This window comes from Papaver somniferum, unplaced genomic scaffold, assembly GCF_003573695.1.
Source record: "Papaver somniferum cultivar HN1 unplaced genomic scaffold, ASM357369v1 unplaced-scaffold_132, whole genome shotgun sequence".
NCBI lineage: Eukaryota > Viridiplantae > Streptophyta > Magnoliopsida > Ranunculales > Papaveraceae > Papaver > Papaver somniferum.
Window position 1 is genome coordinate 24,310,186 of NW_020622381.1, and position 18,629 is coordinate 24,328,814.

Consider the following 18,629-nt stretch of genomic DNA (forward strand, 5'->3'; position numbering starts at 1 on the left):
AAAAAAAAAAAAAAAAACGATGTATATATTCAGAAAAATATCAAAAAAATAAATAAAATGAAAAAATCAAAATTAAAAATTAAAAATTCGAAAAAAAAACATAAAAATGGAGCTCATTTACCTTGAAATGTTGACTCTTGTGCAAATATGTAATTTTTAGGATTCTTAGTCTAGATATTTAGGCACCCATTCTAGCACAATTCACATAGTGATAAGAAACTTGCACGCGCACGATCTACCAATACATGTATAGCCTCATCCTTGAGGTGTTCTATCGGAAGTCACGATTGCCAATCACTTTAGAATACTGAACGAAACTTGACTATCTTGTTCTTTGGTTGGTTGGGATAGAAGGTGGAGGTTACATTAAGAAAAACAACCATCGAATTTAAATGGGTGCATCAAAAAGGGCTATCTCTTGCTAAGAGTCATGTAATTTTTTGTTTCTTTTTGTCTATGTATCAAAAGAGTTACCATGTTGTAAATATTTTTTTGAAAAAAAAAAAAAAAAGTCAAGTATTTATCAATTCCATCCTCTCTTGTTCCAAAAATAAAAGAGAGTAGTCAATGTAAATAAGAGTAATGTAAAGAGTCAGCTTTTGTGTTTTTGTGTTATAAGCAAGGAAGGGTGTATGCCATTGATGTACAACGCGAGTAATTGTGAAATACCTCCAACTCATTCACAATTCTCGTAAAGTCCGGACAGCTAGCTAGATTTCGACCTCGGTTCTTAGCCTGAGAAACTATCTCTTGGTGATTAGTAGTCATAACATCCGATCTTTCTTTACACATGTGTAGATACACTTTACACTCTTATCACATGTCTTTATTTGTTATCAGTGCTACGATTGTGCCTTTGATAGCTAGATTGACATCTCCATTTTGCTGTGAGCTTCTACTGTCTTGCACATGTCACATTTCATGGAATCTGAGCTTATATTTTGTCCTAGAACTTTGTAGGTACGTTCTAAGCAAACCTTCACGAGACTTCAACTCGTCCACTAGGGACACTTAGTGGTTTAAAAGGCTTATTGCATTCGCTAAATGCAATCGAGAGACCAGCGACAGTGGTATAGGTAGGATTTCCTTAGTTTTGTTTTACTTGAGGACAAGTAAAATTCAGGTTTGGGGGTATTTGATGAGTGCCAAATATTGTATATATTTGCACATTTTTATTGGCATTTAACACATCATTTGTGCACTAACGCTCCATTTTATCCCATATTCTGTGTTTTCGTTGTTTTCAAGAATAAATACTTTTCTCAATTAATTTTGCATTTTTAGGTACTAAATAAAGCCTGGTTAACTCACGGAGCGAAAAGAGCAAAGAAACGACAAAGACTCCCGCAGAAAGGCAGCGAAGAATGATGTTTGCAAGAGCCGGATCAACTAGAAGTGGGCTTGAATAGGAAGAATTTTCCTTAAAGAAGATATGGGCTTGGCATACCCAAGGCCCAAAACCCTTGCCCAAACCCGCTTCTCTCTTTAGCCGTCAGATTGGATCCATTCCATCATCCAACGGTCGCTTCATCAGAGTACATCGAACTCTGAAGTCCCTGCCTAACATCATAGCACCTAACCCCGATCTTCGCCGTCAATTTTGATGTATCTCATCATCCAACGGTCGCTCCACATCCATTCCATCGCGCCGTTGGATCACTCCATCACCTTTTCATCCTATGCTTTTCATCACCGATCATCAAATTTTGATACACCCGCTCAACACCCTAGCACCAAATATCTTCTCCCAAAACCATCGACTTTTCCTCTTCTTCCCAAATTTCTCCTTCTTCCCCGACCAACAGACCTGCAACACCATTCTTCCCCTTCTTCTCGAGCTTCACCATCACTACCTTCACCCGACACCACAGCAGACTAACCCTAAACCCTAGACTCTCTCTAGCTTAGTTTTAGCTTCTCGCAAAGACGCTACAACCAAGAAAGAGAGAACTAGGGTTTGTAGCAGAGGCGATGTAAGAGACAATTGGAGAAGGAGGAGTAGCAGAGACGGAAGACAAGACATGGGTCGAGGAGGAGACAACAAAAGCAGAGACGGGTGAGCTTTAATTTTAATTTTCAATGTAAACCCTAAATTGGGAATTTTGGGGGAAATTGTTAAGAACCCTAATTTTGGGTATAAATAGAACATGGTATTGTGTGTGGGGGGGTATGCCCGGATTAGCCGGTGCACCAAGCTGTAGTAATTTATGTTTGTTTTCAGTAGTGTTATTATGTTATAATTCAATAACTAGGGTTTAGATGAAACCTTAGCTTTCTGTTGTGTTATTCATACTAATTGTGTTGCTCTTGAATGCTTAAACTGTTAGGATAGTTTCAATCTTAGTACGTCAATGCTTTGCTTTCACAGTGTATGCCATGTATCCATTGTAGTCAGGATAAAACAGTGTTGATTATGCTGCAGCTCATGCTAATCCCTTGACTAGTTGTGCTTAATTAGACGGTTAGTGCTCCGGATTGATATTTTAGTTGTGATTGAATCATCCATTGGTGAAACACCTTAGGTAAGTAATAGACTTGACACCTCTACCTTATCTGTTAAAAGGACAAGAGTATCATAATCAGTTGAATACATAGTATGAGTTAATGGTGGATTCGACAATCCTAGTACCTTCATTCTCAGTGTTTACTCCCTGTGTTATTTGCATCTTTTACATTTATTTATTTTCTGTTGTAATCCTCACCAACACCTTGTCGTATCGACACATCAAAACAACCCCCATTTTGGTTACTCTTTCTTGTTTAGAATCAGTTTAACCATAGTTTCAGCTTTACACCCACCTTGTCCCTGTGGATCGACCTGTGCTTGCCCTGTGTTACATTGTGACACTGTGCACTTGCAGTTAGACATAGTCGTAGGTACTCTTTCAAGTCCTACCAGAAGATAGTACTCAACACGATAGAAACAACAAGATCAGATCGCGCAACTACAGAGAAAATAGTTGGGTCTGGCTTCACAATCCTAATAAAGTCTTTAAGTCGTTAACCTACAGGGTTTTGTGAAAAACTTAAGGTTAAAGGAAAATCGAATCTAGTCGCAACTAGTATCATACAGGAGGTGTGGGGATTAGGTTTCCCAGTTGGTAGAGTTCTCCTTTATATAGTCTTCAAATCAGGGTTTGCAATCAATGATACCTTGGTAACAAAGCATTCAATATTCACCGTTATATGAAAACCTGATTAGACTCAAGCTAATATATTTCAACCGTTAGATTGAACTTAGCTTGTTACACACAAATGAAAAGTTACTTCATTTAGATATGAGTAACTGTACCTAAACGTGTACACCTTGTTGGCTAAACAATAGTTAAGCGAAGTTAGCCATATGAACACTTTCATATCAACCTTATTCATCTTAACCATAACTAGTTCAAATGACTCAAATGAAACTAGTTCTAGAGTTGTTCAATTGTTTATATTCTTATAGAAGTATACAAGACACAATTGAAGCAAGATCGATTTTGATTCACTCGAATCAATTCATGAACATTATAACCACGGTTTGCAAAAGATTGCATTCCTTATTAATATAAATATATTAGTTCATGATCAAATCGATTTTAGAACATTATCCACTTAGGTATGCATACGGGTACGCGTACCTAAATGTCCGAACTAAGTTTGGGTTTTGCCAGTACGCGAACTGGTACGCATACCACCAAACTCAGCAGACATTTCCGAACCTGAACCTTACGCCAGTACGCGTACCGGTACGCATACCAGGTTCCCGGACTTCTCAAAACCAACAGGTACGCATACGGGTATGCATACCATAGTTCCCGGACATGGATTACATATATGCAAGTATGCATACTATGCTTAAATCCAATTCTTCTAAACTCTCATTTCAACCGTTGAAACATTCTTGGAAGACGGGAATAGCCGTCTCACACAAACTATTAGCTTCAAAGCAATTTTCAAGTGATCAAATGATCAATACGAAACATTCCGAGTCTACATCAAATGACTGTCTCACACAAAACATGTAAGATGTTACCAGGCAATTTTCGTATGATCATCTTTTGAATTTCGTCAAAAATATAAGATGAACTTGGTTAAAGCGAAAGCTTACCAACACATATTTCGAGAAATATGTAAGCGAGTTAAACTCAACTCGAAATATCAAATGTGTAAAATTGAAGTCTATATATCTATATGACTTTTGTCTCAAATAGGAGATTGAGTAGATAGACTTTTGAGTGATAGATGAGTTCGAGTCTCCACATACCTTTTGTTGATGAAGTTCCACAAGCTCCCCTCAGTAGTTATTCATCTTCAATCGATGAACGCCGTGAAGTCTAATGCTCAAGTACACTTTCTATCCTAATCCGAGACTTGGCTATAAGTAGACTAGAAATTAAGACTTATAGTTTTGGAAACTAAACTTGACAAACAAGCTTGAGATAGCAACGCTTGCGAGTTTGACCGAGCAGTGCTCTAACAGAGAGTGATATAAATTTCCTAGCCTTTGGTGTAGGTGGTGGTGCTGCAAAATCTGGAGTTGGGGGAAGGTTGAGGTGCTTTGGTGTGCTCTTCCGTTGATGGGATCTTCTCCTTTTATACGTTTGTATCCTTGGTGTGGGTTGTTCCTCAAAAGCTGGTTCTGGTGTGTCCACTTGATTATGTGTGACCTCGACGTGCGGCACTCCATTCACTTTTGTGATCACCAGACTGACAATTGTGCGCGGGATGTCGAGGGCATTATCCAGTGTTTGTAGTGGGTTGAAGAAGTTATACAGCTGGTTGGTCTGTGTTGCAGTGCCTGATGGTGATGTTTGATAGTGGGCCTGATCCAAACTTTCTTTAAAATGTCTGTAATGTTGTTGTTGTGGCGGGCCTTGGCTCTTGCCTTTATCCAAATTTTTCTGCCTGTCTGATGGGCTGATGGATGCGGGTATGGGTATTCCAAAGTGGATTGGTCCACCCATTAGAGGATTGAGAGCATTATCTGCTCCTGAGCTCGACCCTGATCCTGAACCTAGTTCTGATCTGGCCCTCGACCCGAGACCAATGATTTTGAACCAGGATCTGAAACCAAATCTACTATGATCCGTTGCTTTTTGCAGGTTTGCCAGAGGGTCATAATTCTTTCGTCTGGAAATATACGAATTTGCACCCTTCCCCTGACCTGATTCTGGTGGGCTGTTGTCAGAACTATCTTTGGCAGAAAGCGGTGATTGAGGGAGTGGGGTCCAATTAAAACCTTGTTGAATCATTGAGGAGTTAACCGAGTCGGGATCGTTTTGGTTGCCGTCTTTTTCAATGGGGTGGTTGAGGGGGAGGTTGTTGTTGGTGGAGGTGGTTGTTGTTGCAGGGCCGCCAGTTGGTTGGCCATGGGGACTATTTCTGGAGTAGTGGGTGTTGGGGTTGATGATGATGTTGATGATGATTCTCCAGTGAGATGGTTTGATGATGAGGAGGTGAAATATGAATATCTTGGTTTGGGTCTTGCTGCCATCATTCTGCTATTGAGTTTGTGATATCGAAAGAGTGGGTGGTTAAGGTCTTGAAAGGCATGATGTTCGTTGATGAATACTAGACATTCATCTGCAATATGTCCAATGTGGACACACCTATAGCACAATGTTGGGAGGTGTTTGTATGCAAATTGCACCCAATTTTTCCAGTATTATTAAGTATAATACCAGGCATGAAAGGTTCAATTAACATCATAACTACCTTTGCTCTTAACGGTTTGTAGTCGAGGTCCACCTCTAGAACTCTGCAGGTGTCGCTTAGTAGCTCTTTCATTGAAATTTCATCCTCCAGGTATATACGTAGGCCCAACATTTGTACCAAGAAGATTGCAGTCATGAAACATGCAAGTCGGTTTTGAAGATATTTGCTCCAACCCTCTATCAGAACTACTTGGTTAGACATGATCCAAGTTTTGTTGACTAGGATAGTTTCTTTGTCACTTACACGTTCCATTGTGCAATGAATGATTTTGTTAGCAGTGTTTGGCCAGGTCTCGAACTTTTTGATTTTGAGGGGGTGCCAATGTTTGGTTACCGCTTGTTTGAGGCCAGAGAAGGAGGTGTGACCTGTTAGCACCGTGACTGCCAAACATCTATCGTCGTGCTCTTGCATGAGTGCCTTCATTCTTTCTGTGAGATGAAAAAATGAAGTTTCCTTTTTTTGGCTTGGGGTGTGGTTGTTAAAAGGTATGGTACCTTATGTGAATGATTGGGTATCTTTATCTTGGCTTTTCCTTTCTGCAGTTACACCATTTTTGTTTTGATTATGTTGTGGAATCTCGTCTTCTTCTTTTTGCTAAAAAGTGTGAGAGTTTGCTTTATCTTTGCTTTTTGGAGGTTGAGATGGGTGAGTTGAGGAATAAGCAGAGGGTGAAGAAGACAGGTTTGATGTTGTTTGTTTTGGGGTTGAGCAGGGCATAGAAGGGTTTGAGAAAGAAAGAGCTTTGGGCTGAGCGAGATTTCTCGGGACTTGATGGATTTTAGGTATATGTGATCTGTGTGCAGGCTGAGCAGATGCGCGTGGTGGTGGTGACGATTGAGTTTCTGCCGGTGAAGGAGGCCATGCACTGGTCCCTGTAGGAGGTGGGTGGAGGTTCATTGGTTGGGATGATAGATGTTGTTGTATATTTATTTAAGGGGAGAGATAGTGGAGATGAAGGTTCTTTATTGGTGTTTGATAATCGATAGTTGATTCGATAAAAAACAAGAAGAATCCAAAAGCTCAGAAATTCCCACCAGAGTATTTTTCTTGTGAATTTGAGTTTAAACTATCGCATGATCGTGATGAAACAGATTTGCTAGTTCTTCTTCCCAAAAACCTAAGAACTTAGAATATTTTGGAGATATGCAGAGTTTGTGTTATTCTTAACTTTAGTCAACGCAGAGACCATCTTGACCAGGAGATAGAAACTTCTTTTTTTGGATTGGTAAGGGCATGTTTGTGGGATGGTTGGTTCAAATTTTTTTTTCCTATTGATTAGGGTTAAATATATTTGAGGGCAATTTAGTATTTTAATAGATGAAGTGAGGATACTTTAGTCCTAATAAAGATGGAAGGGTAATTTAAACCTTTAACATACTCCCCCTGCTTCTAAAAAATAGGTTGGTTTGTGTGCAAATTTACACACAAACAAACCTATTATTTAGAAACGGGGAGAGTAACATTAAGACACCTCCTACCCAATTTGATAGGCATTACTTTCATGGGTGAAGTCCCTCCTATGGATTCAACAGCCCCTATAATGGGTTTGTTTAGCAATCATGACTTATCCTACGATCTTAGATGATGAAACCTGTTTTGAGGCATACTCATTTTTTTGAAGCATACTCATTCATTATACTATTTAGGGTGGGTTTATAAGGGGTGTCTAAAGGTAGTGCAATTACCTATATATCCTTAAACAATTTAAATTATTAGAGTGCCCTTATCATCAAAAACCTAAAATCAAAAATAAAAAAAAAACTTTAAACTCAAACATCTTGAACTCAAATTCAATCAAGAGATTGATCAAGCAAAGCAAACACGAATCGAAGTGAGCGATGTTGGAGTGTGAAATCCAAATCTCAATTGCTCTTATATGTATTTTAGAATGTATGTGTAACAAACCCATCTTGTTTTTGATTGATTTTATTTTGTTTGATCGATAGAATATGATTTCAAAGATGAAATTAGGGTTTTCAGAAGATCAGTTCGGCTGATCTTGGAGTATCAATTTTGAGCCGAACCTAGTGTATGATTTAGAGAAACACTATGTTCGGCTAATGCGACTTTGCTAGATTTTGTTCGAATCAGCCGAACCAAAATTCGCAGTTACAGAGTGAAGTTCGGCTGATAACTTTTCAGCCGAACCTCAGTTTTTTGAAAATATACCTAGGTTCGGCTGATAACTTTCCAGCCGAACCTCAGTTTTTTAAAAATATACTTAGGTTCGGCTGATAACTTTTCAGCCGAACTGTTCATCTGGTTAGTAGATCTGGGTTTTAAAAATTAAATTTTTTGACAGATTTAACTTATAAAAAGAAATTAAACCTCGCATAGAAGTCTACCTATGATTTGAATCACACATTTTGGTCACTTCTAATCATTAAAATCTCAAAATTCAAAACCCAAGTTTTTTTTCACTTCTTCTTCTTCCTCTCAAGAATCCCAACTCTCTCACATAAATTTGATTTATCTACTAATTCACCACTAATAATATAATTTTTAATCAATCCTTAAAATTCCTAGCTAATCAAATCTAATCATAATCATTAACACCAATTATGTAAGGGTATTTACGCCATTATCAAAAAGGATACACAAGGGGTGATGTTTTTTTTATTTGGTGACCTTATTTTGGCATTATTTAGTATGCCTCAAAAAATTTCAGTACCCCTCAAAACAGGTTTCTAGATGATTGATCTAATCCATAGACCATGCAAAAAAGAAAAAAACGAGGAGGCCCACAAAGGTTTCTCAATCAGATCCCTTCCTCTCGCTTCTCGTCTCTTCTCTACGGTGTTCTTCGAAAGATCCCCCTCTCTTCTCTCTATCTCCATAGGTAACACTTCTTTTATAAAAATCCGAACTTTCTATGTTATTATCGAACTTGATGTTATTCTCAATTTCGATCTGATTTGTACATCTTCTTCGATTGATTCGTAAGTACTTTTTGTCCAATTATTTTTCTGCTAATAAATAGTTTGATATTTGTAACTACTTGGTTATTAGGTTTCCAAGCAATCTGATGAATTATGATTGGTGATTATTTAACTTATTAGCTGAATTCGTTTGAAGTTTGAAGTTTGTGTTCTGTAAAGATAAGATCTTTTAGTTACTCGAATGGATTTGAGTTATCGAATTGGAATTTTGACAATTAGGGCTTAAATTATTTGCATGATAATCACTTATTGGGACATTATAAATATGAAGTTTGATTTAGGCATGTTACTAGTTGGTGTCTCTGGTGGGATTTAATTGGAAATTAAGGAAACTTATGAGTTAGCGACTCTGTGTTTAATTTGTAATTTTAGTTGTTACCTTGTACATATGTATGCTATGTCAGTTTCTTTTTCTTACAATCTTTTGTTCAATTGATTCCGAGGAAAATTTGGTCAGTTATATATTGTTCAATTGATTCCGAGGAAAATTTGGTCAGTTATATAAAAATAGACAGATACCAGTCTGGGTTCTTATTGCTCTTGTTTGTTTGTTTCAGGAAAAGTTTTTGTCTGAAGAAGAAGTATCAGAAAGGTAATTGATTTGTTATGGTTTTTCAGTTTATGGTGATGTTAATAATTTGGTGTGTTATATGTTTTGCTCATCATTGACTTAGTAATCCATCAATATTTTAATGTTTAATAGATTAACTGGTTTGGTAGAGAATTGAGTTGCATATGCAAGATTAAGCAGTTCCTAAATATTTGATTATGGTATCTTTACTGTTTGTGACCTTGATTATGGTATCTTTACTGTTTGTGACCTTTTTCTTTCTTCTTTTTTCTGTTCTTACACTGATTTTGAATTTCTTCTGAATTGTATGAATTATATACTCTCTATACTCCTACTTGTGGCCACTGGATCATCCTGACTGAGATGCTTTTGCTATTAACTCTTATCTAATTGACATCCATTTGATGTTCGAGGAAACAAACGTTAACCAACTTACTAATTACTATGTGTTGACCTTTATGGTCAAAAAGTTATGCCGTTTAAAACAGTCCATGTCATCTGATTTTCTATGTTATTTTCTATTCCCTCATAAGGGTGTGTTAGTCTGTCAACTTAAAATCGTTTAGCCAAATGGATCATTTTCAAGTCTCATTTAGTTTCAAGGCATGCATATCTTTTCTTCAGGCTGAAGGCCCACCATTTGAAACTCAAATCAGTTTTGAAGGTCTTTTTATGTTTTTGTTTTGTTAAAATGCCTCGACTAGTTTGAACGGGTCCTCTTTCCTGCTACCCCCTCTCACACTTTAGAAGAAATTCAATTTAAGCTTGCATGTATGAAATTGATTTTGCATATATGTGGCGTATGTCCTCTAATGGTAAGGAAAATTACAAATGTCCTAACTGTAGTTCTCAAGTTTGGTCCTTCAGCCTTTTTCTAGTTTCTTTATGGATAAGCCAGTTCATATAGTGACCTAAATACAGATATACTTTTTGGAAGTCTATAAGTCAGGTTGCTTATTTCCTTCATGATTTAATTGCATTATGAACTTAGGAGACCTCCGATTTCTTTTTGTGGCAATGATTTACAAGGAAGAATTCCACTACCTAATTAAGGTCTAATGGAGTAGATCAAGAGAACGTATGCCTTAACTTTCTGATCTTCTACCGTAGCTGTTTGACCATCTTCTGAACATTTTGATTCGTTTTGTGAAAAAAGTATTTCACCACATTTTCGCGATTCGTCGTGGAATTGGTTATAGTTTCTAACACATGCTCAGAAAGAGTAGCCACAGATTGAATTTATCTACTCGTTTTTTGAGTTCTTTGCTATATTATTCAGTTCGCTGCAATTATTCTGATCTTATGCATCCTATTCCGAGCTACTTTGTCCATTTATTATCTTTATTTCTTTAAACTAGACTAACCACAATGTACGCATGGTGTACATGGATGACACACATCATCATCATCGTATATATCAATCTTCATAAAGGTGTTAATGAGAATGTGAATTATTGCTAACAAACTACAGTACCACTGAAATTTTTTGACTACCATGAGGACCCTTGTTGACTCCGTCTCAACTCCCAACATCCTTGATAATTTTTCCTTTTGACATTGCCATGCTTTTCTTCCAAAAGATATCTCAGTTCCTTATTTGCAGATCTCCTAGAATCTATGAGGGCGTAGGTATTTAGCGCTTGATTGGGTTATAAAGTACTGATCTCTTTGGTCATCCGGTTTAGTAGTTTTGGAAGTAAAAAATTGAAATTCTGTTAAAAGTTACTTCTTGATTCTCAATTAGAAACTTACTGCCTAACTCAGTCATTCTTGATCATTCATACCAATAGTTAGATGAGTTACTACCGGATGATTCCAGTGATAAAAAAACTTCTTCATATGTATATATACATCTGTTACAGTTCTACAATTGGTTACTTTATATTGTTTATTGCCTATTGTGCTTTGGGTCTTTTAGTATAAGTGAGTATTTAGTTTTATTCGAACTACTTCACTATGTTCTTATTTCAGTCTCCCTCTTAATTTGTCTCCAACACAGCATGGCCCATGATATTCCTCGTCACTTTTCCCAGGAGCTGTCGTTTTGATCTCTTATTTTTTGTACAGGTTGAGAATTGATTTCCAGTCGGTAACTAGAGGAATGGAACTAAGTACCATCAAGGATGCATTTGACCGTGTTGCCAAGAAGCAAAGGGTTTCATTTTCTAAAACCCAAGAAGCTATTGATCAGATTGCGCATGAAATCGAACAAACACTAGTAAAAATGAACTCATTTCAGGACCATTCTCTTCCTACTGATCAGAAAGCTATCCTCGCAGAACTAAACAACAAGCTGAATGAGATAGGACCTCTTAATCAACTTGAAGGTTCACAGAAAGAGCTAAATGTAGCATTAAGCAAGTACGTGAAACTCCTCGATAAGTCTTTCAATACGGACATATCCAAGGCTTACAGGACCGTTGATTTTGATATACACACAGTGAATCAAATCATTGCTTGCCACTTCTATCGACTGGGGCATTTTGACCTTGGTGATTGCTTTATATATGAGGCTAAGGAACCAGAAATAGCTAATCTGAAGTCCCCTTTCTTGGAGATGTACAAAATACTAGAGGCAATGAGTTCCAGAAATCTGCAGCCAGCATTGCATTGGGCTTCCTCCAACCATGCCATTCTTATTCAGAATGGCTCGAGCCTTGAGTTGAAACTTCACAGATTGCAGTTTGTGGAGATACTGAAAACCGGAAACAGAAATGACGCACTCACATATGCAAGGACTTACTTTTCTCCATTTGCACCTCTACACTTTGCTGAGATTCAGAAGTTAATGGCTTCAATATTATGGGCTGGCCGACTTGATAGTTCCCCGTATTCTGAGCTCCTTTCTCCAATCCACTGGGAGAAATTATCCGAGGAAGTGACGGAGCAGTTCTGCAGTCTTGTAGGGCAGTCAAGGGAGAGCCCATTGAGTGTGGCGATATCAGCTGGGGTTCAAGGGTTGCCTACTTTATTGAAGCTAGCAAGTGTGATGGCTGCAAAGAAGCAAGATTGGCAAGCCATGAAGCAGTTGCCAGTGCCTGTGGATTTAGGGAAGGAGTTTCAATTTCATTCAATATTTGTTTGCCCTGTATCAAGAGATCAAGGGAGTGATGAGAACCCACCAATGTTGATGCCATGTGGTCACGTTTTATGCAAGCAGTCCATCGTGAAGCTCTCAAAAAGCAGCACACGCACATTTAAATGCCCATATTGCCCGCTTGAGGCGACAGTTGCGCAGTGTAGGCAGCTTCATTTCTGATGAAGAACACAATCTTGTCTAATATTTATATGGTCTTCATGTGAAAACAGGTACTTTCTCCTCTATCTTTGTGTCTCTCTCTCTCTTCTTTCTGTCTTGATGAACTGAAATCAAGTGGTAGATAGCTTTGTTACTCGGTGGCAATGTCGTTGTACTTAGTTGGGGTTTGTATGGGAGGAGTGGATGAACGATAACCTTGATGTAAATAGAAATTCTTTTTAGATTCATGCTTCAAGTCTTCTACTACAGAAGAGCCATCTCAGTTTCCTTTATTCTTCTGCTACCTTTTACCGTTCAAAACTAGTTTTTATGTGATCTTGTCAAACTAACATATCAGGAAGGAAAACTTGGAAATTCTCAGGTCTGGGATGTGCAACATCAATTGGTTCTCTGTGTGCTGCAATTCCTGTTATCAATTGGGATGTACACTACGCAATTTGAGGTGTTTGTGCACATTGGCAGTATGTTAGAAAGTTATGGGGTTGCGTTGTGGGCATGTTATATGTCCTCTGAGTCTTTAAATCAACTGCTGATTTTATGGGATATATGTAGTTATTATGTTTAGTTGTCTCAAAAGTCATAGCGAGAGTCGAGGTGTAAGCAAGTACTGTGCTGAATTTGGCTTCGGATCTCCTGTCCCCATTCTCCCCGACTCTCCCTCCTGCCCAAAGACACTGTTTCTCAATGACACTCCTCAACTTGCAATGTTTAGTAGTGGCCCATGAGCACATTTAGCATCATCTCCTATCATGGTTTTATGTTTTTGTTGAAGAAAAGTTTGCCGATAGAGGGTTCGTATCAACGACAGACAAAAAAAAAACTCAAAATTCAGGCATCAATCCATCTCAGTGAATCGGCTATTTCATTAGAGAGTAGGTCGACACAGCTTTTAGTCTGATACGACTATATATATGTAGATTTTCATGTTTAGCATCAGAATCAGAGTAGTTGCGAAGGCAACCCTTGGGTAATCTTATCCAACAAGTTTATATAAGCAGTTGGAGAAGGGACATCTTCATTGGCCTTCTCAAATTCCACAGCCCATTTCACGGAGCAGCGTCCCTCACCCTTTGGGGTAACAGAGACCAATTTGAATCCAAAACTTTTATAATAATTCATCAGTTCTCCTCCGTAAAAGTTCCAGGTGATTGACTTGCTTTCGTCGTTAACAGCCACTGTCCTCTCCTTGAGTGTGTGGCGTAGTCCATCTATCAATCAGTAGGTAGGATTTAGAGTTCTACAAATGATGATAATCTTAAGACAACGACACTGATAACAAAAAATCTAGTAGCTAACACAGAATTAATTGAATTCATAACATATGCGTACCGAGTCCATATTTCCAGAGCCTGGCGCTGCCAACACTAGCTCCATCTCCTTCAGTAACTTGAACGCTCTTGTAAATTTCAGGAAAACATTTCACTAGTTGGGTAATGTTGTTCTTATAGAACCCATAAAACTTGGTGGCAGAGCACTTGACTTCAGCTACCTCAAGCTCCAACTTCCGAATTTGAGCCATGCCAAACAAATGCTACTATTGTTGTCTAGCTTATTTGTTGAGTCACTGAGTGGTTATATGGATTGAAGAAACGGTTTCTGTTTATATAGAGGTACATAAATTGATAGGAATATGATTTCCACGATTACTTTGTAATTAGTTATTATGTGACCGTCATCATTGACTCAAGCCAAGACGATTTTTCTTTTCTCTCCTCTTAAAACCCCAGCTTTAACGGCGGCTACTTTGTGAAAAATGCGATTCTATATGAAAGAAGCACTATTAGATGATAATATCGATTAACAAATACTACATGCTAGCATTTGTACTCGATACTCTATTTAAAAGTAAATGCAAGCATGTAACTGGAAGAGCATGGAAGACAAAAACCAGAGAAGCAGTCGTCCATGCAAGCATAAATTTCTTAAGCCACCGTTGTACACTTTATTCCCAAATCCACCATCGAAACTTCTTATTTTTCAAGTCAAGGCGAAAGGACCCTTGGCAGTTCTTTGTTTTTTTCTTCCCTTTGTATCAATTCCAAAGGATGGCATGTTGTCAATTGAGTCTTTCCATATCAAATTCCAATGCAAAAACAGAATTACCGAGTTAAGGCTGGGGAAGGGGTAAAGGGACTAGAAGTAACTAATTCGTGAGTGGTGGAAATAAAGCAGACCCATAGTCAAGGCGAACCACACATGAGAGGAAAATGGCATACATGAAGATGGAGCTGGAATTGAGAAGTTTCGTAGGGTATCTGAGAAGAGCCGGATATATGGATTTTTAATGTGAATTATCCCCATGATTTTATGGGTCATACCATTTGATCTGCAAGTTGGGACCAATTTAACATTGAGAATGGAGTGAACCCTGAGCTGGATAGAAGATTTAAATGTGGAAAGCTCCATTTTTGGGAAGCTTGAGGTCATAAACAAACTGATCGTCGTGTGTTCAGTTCATTCACATTTCGCATGAATAACCCTATTGAATAAGGTCCTCCATGATTGGGAATCTAACTATGCCTTTGTGTGTTCTCCAATAATTGGTCCTCCATCAATAACCCTATTGAAGTCTTAGCTAGGACCATGGAATCATTCTGTTCCAAGTACGTACTGTGATGAATGTGAATTTTGAACCCAAAACAGCATACCTGTAATGACACATTTCCATGTCGACTTCATTCCTAAATCCAAGACCCCAATTGACCAAGCTCTGAGATGGAGACTACCATGGTAATTAAAATCTTTACTTCTCTCTTCGGTGTAAAGGGAAGTTACCATACAAATTTTTAAAATGATAGTAGCAAATTGAAAGTTACAATCATATCAGAAAGGAAAAGCACTACTAGACATTCTGTCACTTGAAATTCATTTCATTTCGTTTCTTTACACCCTACAAATTTTTACTAAAAGAAGAACAGAAATTACATTTTCTTTTCACTCTTCTTCTCTAGAATCTCGCATTCTCAAAACCATGTAAGTCGCTCACTCTATTCATGGATTTTTTCATAATCGCAACTTTAGCAAGTTTCTCTGCTGCTCGCCAAGCTGATGTTGGCGTAAGAGGCTCCCCATTCTCATCAAGAAATGCCATTTCCCTTTCGCGCGACTTCTGCCGTTGTATTTGCTGCTGTTGCTGCTGATATAGAATCTGCTGTTGATATTGTTTGCGCCGATGCAAGTCAGCCAAATCAATTTCTAAGCAATGAATATACTCTTCAGCTGATATCGAGCTGGATTGCGTTAATAATAATCTAGCCGAGGAAAGTAAATGAATCGCGCTCGATAGATCATTGTATTCGACAAGTCTTCGACTCTCAGCTATCGACCGAGTTGTGACAAAAAGATTTCTCAGCCGCTCGATCTTCGGATTTGATGATCTGACAGTTTGTGCACTTGGTACTTGAAGAATTTGTTCATCACCATATATCACATCTTGAGTCACTGGATCTCTATATGAAAATCTGGCAGACATCAAATGGTGTGGCTCAATTAACCCAGTTGGAACTCTTAACTCCACCAGTAACTCTTTTTCCTCCTCGGCGTAAAGATCCCCGAGCCGCACAAGACCTGAACCGTTACCAGAAAGTAATGCCGGCCGCCCACTATAAGAATAAATTGCTGCAATATCAGCTATATCTGATCCAGGAGCGAAACCTAACTGCAGTCTAAGATCTTGCGTCACCACACTCAATAGGCTACCAACACATCTCGCAAATGCGTCCTCAGCTGGCTCGTGACTGAACCCAATTTTATCACCAAACCCTGAAGAATGCACAGGAATCTCTAGGTGAGCGAAACGCGTCTGGGATGACGACAACAGACAGCGTTGTTGATTTGACCGATTCGATGAAACACCCTCGTCCTGGCCGTCTGACAAAAGCATAACACTAGCAACAGGATTTCTCTCCCTGCGATCTTCAAGAACTTTAGCAGCTTTTCTCAAACCATCGTTAACGACACCGATGGTGCCTTGACCACAAATGAGCCGGTCAATAATACGGCGCGCTGACCGTTGACCTTGAGGAGACATTCTCCTCAAAGGTAATAGCCGTTTGGTAGTTGATGAGAAGCCGACTATTGCAAGCCGATCAGATGAATCGAGTGAAGAAATAACTAAACGCATGGCGCGTTTAAGCATTTGTAATTTTGAGCCGTTCATATTACCACTTAAATCTAAAACGGTAACTAAATCAATTGGCGCACGTCGCCCATGTTCTGAGAACGGCGCATGATTACTATTCTGCGCTACTGGTGGTGCTTTGATCTTGACCGTTAAAGCATAATTCTCGTAGTTTTGGCCTACTGAGATCACTGCTACTTCTGGTTGTAACCTAACTTGAACATGTCTCGATGAATCTCCGCCGTTGAATATCGTTTCTTCTGGAGATTTGGGAGTGACAGGTAGAAGAACAGGGTTATTTACGAAAAAACCTTGAAACTCTTCAATTTCTTCTTCATCTGTTTCTGGTATTGAATTGAATTTAGCTCCGGCAGTTGGAGATAATAATAATGGTTCATCGTCGTCATAAACCCTAATCTCCAATTGGTCAGAATTTGTTGTTTTAGGGGAAGAAGATTGTTTGGTGATGATTTCTTGTTCAATTTGGCGTTTGAGGGTTTGTGCCATTAACGGTACTTCTTTCCAGATAGTAGTACAAACAGGGCAAACGAGACTGACGGGAGAATTTCTAACATGAGAAGATATACAATGGAAATGAAAAGAATGTGAGCATTCTGCTGTAAAAATTGCGGTACGTTGACCTGATTTCATACTCTGTGAACAAATCCCACAAGTATTCTGCAAAAACATAGAAAAAAATCAGAACAGAAAAGTTAGTAAACAGTTAACAAAAAGGTTAAAGCTGCTGAAAACGAAGAAAAACAGAGAAATGGGTTTTCGTTTTTGTTACCTTTGATAAGCGAGAACCAGATTTAAAGATTGAAAATTTCAATGGAGATTTTGGTGAAGATGGTGCTGAAAATGAAGTTTGAAACAATTTAGAGGATTTCGTTTTACATTGAAGTTTAGGGGTGTTTTCATTTTGAGGAGGCATAGGAGGAGTGATTCTGCAACGCAAACTAGGACTAACAGAGATTGGGTGCTGAGATTGTAAACGTGGTGTTGAAGGCAAACTATGACTTTTGATTTTAGTTTTAGTAGTACTAGTGGAAGTAAAAAGACCTCCAATTTTTCTACTACTACTTCTTGGACTTGGACTAGTACTAGGACTTCTTTTGTTTAGTTTCTCTCTTCTTATCACTTCACCATCTCTTGGTAACGATGTGCAAAATGCTCTTCTCCATCCCGTACCCATCTCTCACTCTTCTTCTTCCTATTCTTCTTCTCCTCTGTTTATTTCTCTTTTTCTCTCCCTGTAATACTTTGACTCTGGTTTTACAAAGAAAGATAAGAACACAATTGGGGATTCGTTCTTTATAATAAAACTTTCTTCTGTTCTGTTGTTTTGTTTCTACTTTTCTCTCACTGGTTCTCTATCGATTCCCCCGAACAAGAAAGCTCAGTAATACCCAAAATGTGTTTAAAAATATTTGTTTTTCTGCGAGTCTATTGAGTATTGAGATGATGAGCTACTCACAGACTACTATCCTCCCTTATACAGAAAGCCTTCATTTATATTGGTGGAAACTCTGGAACAGTACTTATTACATTGGTTACCGACACGTGGAAGTACAACAAATCACGTTATTTGGGTCAACGGTGAGATTACTCCATCATACCACGTTATGGTCACCGACCTGCAACACTAATCAGAGTTCCCATTCCCGCCTTATACTTCTACAGTCCAATCAACGGTCCCACTGGTTTTGTGTATTTTTAGCTCACTGATCCATCGTGTATTATATCATATAATTCAAATCCAGTAGTGATCTGATCACGACGGTCGGATTGTGTTTGTGTAGCAATCGAGGAAATTTGGTGAGTTCAAAGTATGATCTGTGTGTGGGATTCCCGAGGAGCATCCAACTGAAAATGAATTTTGGGATCTGTAATCACAATTATTACACAGAAATGTTTCTTGGTAGCTATTAATGTATTGATTAGATACTTACACTATGTTTATTTACTCCTGACTCATATGAGTCATCTGGATCTGAGTGAAATCACCTGACTTATCTGGATCTGACTCAATATGTTTGTTTT

The 18,629-nt window shown here is 38.4% G+C and overlaps 3 protein-coding genes across 4 annotated transcripts; 1 reads left to right on the plus strand and 2 right to left on the minus strand.

Annotated features, from left to right (window-relative positions):
• Positions 1-8,416: 8,416 nt before the first annotated feature.
• Positions 8,417-12,717, plus strand: LOC113333102 (protein RMD5 homolog). 2 transcript variants are annotated; one of them, XM_026579593.1, is made up of 3 exons: positions 8,417-8,536; positions 9,194-9,228; positions 11,275-12,717. In XM_026579593.1, exon 3 carries the CDS (start codon positions 11,309-11,311, stop codon positions 12,464-12,466), a length of 1,158 nt encoding a protein of 385 aa, XP_026435378.1. In that variant the 5' UTR covers positions 8,417-8,536; positions 9,194-9,228; positions 11,275-11,308; the 3' UTR covers positions 12,467-12,717. The 2 variants fall into 2 exon arrangements, with proteins under 2 accessions (XP_026435378.1, XP_026435379.1); XM_026579594.1 differs by having other exon boundaries at positions 8,429-8,636.
• A 663-nt stretch (positions 12,718-13,380) lies between these two features.
• On the minus strand, positions 13,381-14,009 carry LOC113333006 (major latex protein 146-like). Its single transcript, XM_026579492.1, has 2 exons — positions 13,796-14,009; positions 13,381-13,674 (listed from the first exon to the last, which is right to left on the minus strand). The coding sequence occupies exons 1-2, from the start codon at positions 13,983-13,985 to the stop codon at positions 13,406-13,408; spliced, it is 459 nt and encodes a 152-aa protein (XP_026435277.1). The 5' UTR covers positions 13,986-14,009; the 3' UTR covers positions 13,381-13,405.
• Positions 14,010-15,318: 1,309 nt separating this feature from the next.
• LOC113333326 (E3 ubiquitin-protein ligase WAV3-like) lies at positions 15,319-18,054 on the minus strand. The gene is made up of 2 exons (XM_026579835.1): positions 17,377-18,054; positions 15,319-17,264 (listed from the first exon to the last, which is right to left on the minus strand). Exons 1-2 carry the CDS (start codon positions 17,779-17,781, stop codon positions 15,414-15,416), a joined length of 2,256 nt encoding a protein of 751 aa, XP_026435620.1. The 5' UTR covers positions 17,782-18,054; the 3' UTR covers positions 15,319-15,413.
• Positions 18,055-18,629: the final 575 nt, after the last annotated feature.